Below are 3,838 nucleotides of genomic sequence, written 5' to 3' on the forward strand. Positions count from 1 at the left end.
TTCTCAACACGGGGACCCCTCAGGGGTGTGTGCTCAGTCCCCTCCTGTACTCCCTGTTCACCCATGACTGCATGGCCAAGCATGACTCCAACACCATAAATTAAGTTTGCCGACGACACAACAATGGTAGGCCTGATCACCGACAATGATGAGACAGCCTATAGGGAGTTGGTCAGAGACCTGGCCATGTGGTGCCAGGACAACAACCTCTCCCTCAACATGATCAAGACAAAGGAGATGATTGTGGACTACAGGAAAAAGAGGACCAGGCACGCCCCCATTCTCATCGACGGGGATGCAGTGGAGCAGGTTGAGAGCTTCAAGTTCCTTGGTGTCCACATCACCATCAAACTAACATGGTCCAAACACACCAAGACAGTCGTGAAGAGGACACAACAAAACCTATTCCCCCTCAGGAGACTGAAAAGATTTGGCATGGGTCCTCAGATCCTAAAAAGGTTCTACAGCTGCAACATCGAGAGCATCCTGACCGGTTGCGTCACTGCCTGTCATGGCAACTGCTAGGCCTCCGACCGCAAGGCTCAACAGAGGGTGGTGCGAAAGACCCAGTACATCACTGGGGCCAAGTTTTCTGCCATCCAGGACCTCTATACCAGGTGGTGTCAGAGGAAGTCCCTAAAAAGGCCCTAAAAAACTCCAGCCAACCTAGTCATAGACTGTTCTCTCTGCTACCGCATGGCAAGATGTCCTGGAGAGCCAAGTCTAGGTCCAAGAGGCTTCTTAACAGCTTCTACCCCCAAGCCATTAGACTCCTGAACATCTAGTCAAATGGCTACCCAGACTATTTGCATTGCCCCCCCTCTCCCCCTCTTTACACCACCGCTACTCTCTGTTGTCATCTATGCATAGTCACTTTAATAAATCTACCTACATGTACGTACTACCTCAACGAACCGGTGCCACCGCACATTGACTCTGTATCGGTTCCCCCCTGTATATAGTCTCACTATTGTTATTTTACTGCTGCTCTTTAATTACTTGTTACTTTAATCTCTTATTCTTATCCATATTTTTTTTTAACTGTGTTGTTGGTTAGGGCTCTCGTAAGTAAGCATTTCTCTGTAAGTTCTACATCTGTTGTATTCGGCGCATGTGACTAGTAACATTTGATTTGATTTGATTTGCTGGTTGAAGATGATGTGGTTTCAAGTGAGAACATAAATAACTAAGCAGTGACATTTTGGTCTGATAGTTTTCAAAGAAACTGTGAATCAGGCTTTATTAATATATGTCAATACCATTCAACAACATTTAAGACTGTAGTTTAATTATTTAAAAAGACAACAGAAATATGTGTTCCAAAGGGAAATATTTATTTTCATCTATTCATCAAAGCATCAAAGCAATCATTCCTACAGTATCTAATAGTAATAAAACAGAACTCAGAACAGAACTCATCAAATTTAACACTGACACAATCTCAGTCTACAGAGAGGATTGATACATGAACTCAAGCAAAGCCCCCTGTTAGTCTACATGTCAGTGATCAAAAGACAGAGAACATCTGATCTCAGAACAGAGTCAAAGCAGAGGAACCAGCAGCCTCTCTCCACAGGGGTGTGTGACTGAGGGGTCCTACCCAGAACAGTCAGCCTTCCTCAAGGTCTTGGTGACTGGAGTCTGGGATTTCTGCTGGGCTTCACAGGTCACCTCTCCTGCCTTGGTCCACTCCTGGCCAGTGAGAGTCAGGGTGCTGCTCCAGCTGTACAGACCGTCCTTCTCCAGGACCCCGAGACTGGTCTTCTGGTTCTTGCTGGTCCCGTCCACTTTCCAGCTCAAGGTCCAGTCTGAGGGGAAACCCTTGTTGGCCAGACACGTCAGTGTGGCTGTTGTTGTACTGGACAGCTCCTCACTAGAGGGGGGCAGGACGGTGAGGGTGGGGGCACTGTTACCTGGAACAAACAGAACACATCAACTAAGTAACTACATCAAGTACAGCTACAGTAAGAGATTACCTTCAGCAAAGGACACAACAAAATAAAGTGAATTGGAAATGCCATCTAAATATTAATGTAGAAGTTGGATTGTTTAAAAGATGTGGAGAAACACTAAAGTAATATGATATAAAGCAGATTTATGAACCAAACAAGTAGAAAGTGTTTAAATAACTAGAGTTACTAGTCATACGGTGTCAGTTATACATGTTATACAGATATTGTTCAGGAATGGATTTGATCAGAACAGCCTGCTCATATTCATAGTATTTTCATCACATATCATCCATGTTGGATTATGAAGTCAGTTACAACCATAACTGAGACCCTTTGTCTTCACACTAACAATGAAGTCTACCATGAACACAATGCAACAATGATGAATACTATATACAATACTATTAGTTATTATACCAGAATTAGGAGTGATATTCTGCAATTATACAAATCAGACATACAAATAAACCTACAATTTATCATTTTGATTCAATAAATATTTATTTGAAAGAAGGCTCTGTCAAAAGCTACATTTAACCAAAAATATTTGAGTTAAAGATAATACAAATATAAATAAAAAATCGCACACAAACAGTAATACACAATGCAACAACTATATCCATATTATTAAATAGTTATCATACTAGAACTATCCTCTGCAATCGATCAAACCACACATTTAACTTAACACCTACATTTGAACATTTTACTTAAATAACATTTTATTTGAAAGAAGGTTTAGTCAAAAGTAATAGAAAAAATATATTTTTTTCGGAAGTAAATATGTAAAAAAGCAACATTTTCATAGAGATGGAGTTTCACAAAAAAAATCCCCCCAAAAATGATCTGAAAGAAATATTAAAGAGCTTTTTACTTACTTCCAACATCAAGTCTGGTGCCGCTACCAAAAGTGTACCACAGTGATAAAATCACTATTGCTGCTCGTACAAAAACCTCCTGCATGTTTGGCACTCTTAATTTCTTTAGACTGTGGTTCAAATAATTAACTCAGCTATAGTATGAATACATTTCAGAAATTATTTAATCTATTCAATTTTAAATAAAGTGTTTTTTATTTCGTTTTCCTTAACATTGAGCAGAAACCTACTGTTTACTATATATTTCCTACAAGGTGCAGTATGTTTATTCATACAACTAATCTAAGATGCAGGCTAATCACTTTAATCTTTAGAAAATATTGGTCAAATTTGATTAGATGAAATAACTTTTGTATTCAAATTGGCCATAGTACGTGTAGGCCTTGTGTATTGTTTTTGAAATCTAAAAAAAAAAAAAATTATCCTCAATATTGAGGCAAAAATAATGGAGAACTTGAAACACAACATCAAAAGGTGAATAAAATGTAGATTTTTTTTGTTTACTTACTTCCAACATCAAGTCTGGTGCCGCTACCAAAAGTCCACCACAGTGATACAATCCCTATTACTGCTGGTACAAAAACCTCTCTGTGCTGTGATGTTGCAGTTGTTACAGTGAAGATCACTCATACAGAATCATAATCAACACAAATACACTTTAACATCTTCCAGGTAGAACAAACACTTCATATTAGCTGTTTCTAGGTAATAAAAATATGAATTGTGTCTTAAATCCAGATATTAGTATTGTTTTCCTTCCTCTGTGTATCAGGTGTTCTCCTAGTCTGGAGGTACAGTCCAGCATCAGATCAGTGTTGCTAGTATTCCTCCATATTGTCCATATAAAAGACAACAGCAGCAGTAGTGATAGTGATCATGTTGTATATTCCTTTATTAAACATGTTGATCTCAGATTTAACAGTGGTGGTAAAGTCACAGAGGACAGACAACACTACCAGAGGAATCCTACCAGCTTTAGTTTAGAGAAGTGTTCACTAACTGATTAGA

The 3,838-nt window shown here is 39.1% G+C and overlaps 1 gene segment (V, D, J or C); it reads right to left on the bottom strand.

Annotated features, from left to right (window-relative positions):
* Window positions 1-1,313: 1,313 nt before the first annotated feature.
* Window positions 1,314-3,332, bottom strand: LOC111955591 (Ig kappa-b4 chain C region-like). The segment is given in 2 exon segments: window positions 1,314-1,913; window positions 2,831-3,332. Coding segments are annotated over 2 exon segments (402 nt in total).
* Between the last annotated feature and the right edge of the window lie 506 nt (window positions 3,333-3,838).

The sequence above is a fragment of the Salvelinus sp. IW2-2015 genome, linkage group LG3 (assembly GCF_002910315.2).
Source record: "Salvelinus sp. IW2-2015 linkage group LG3, ASM291031v2, whole genome shotgun sequence".
NCBI lineage: Eukaryota > Metazoa > Chordata > Actinopteri > Salmoniformes > Salmonidae > Salvelinus > Salvelinus sp. IW2-2015.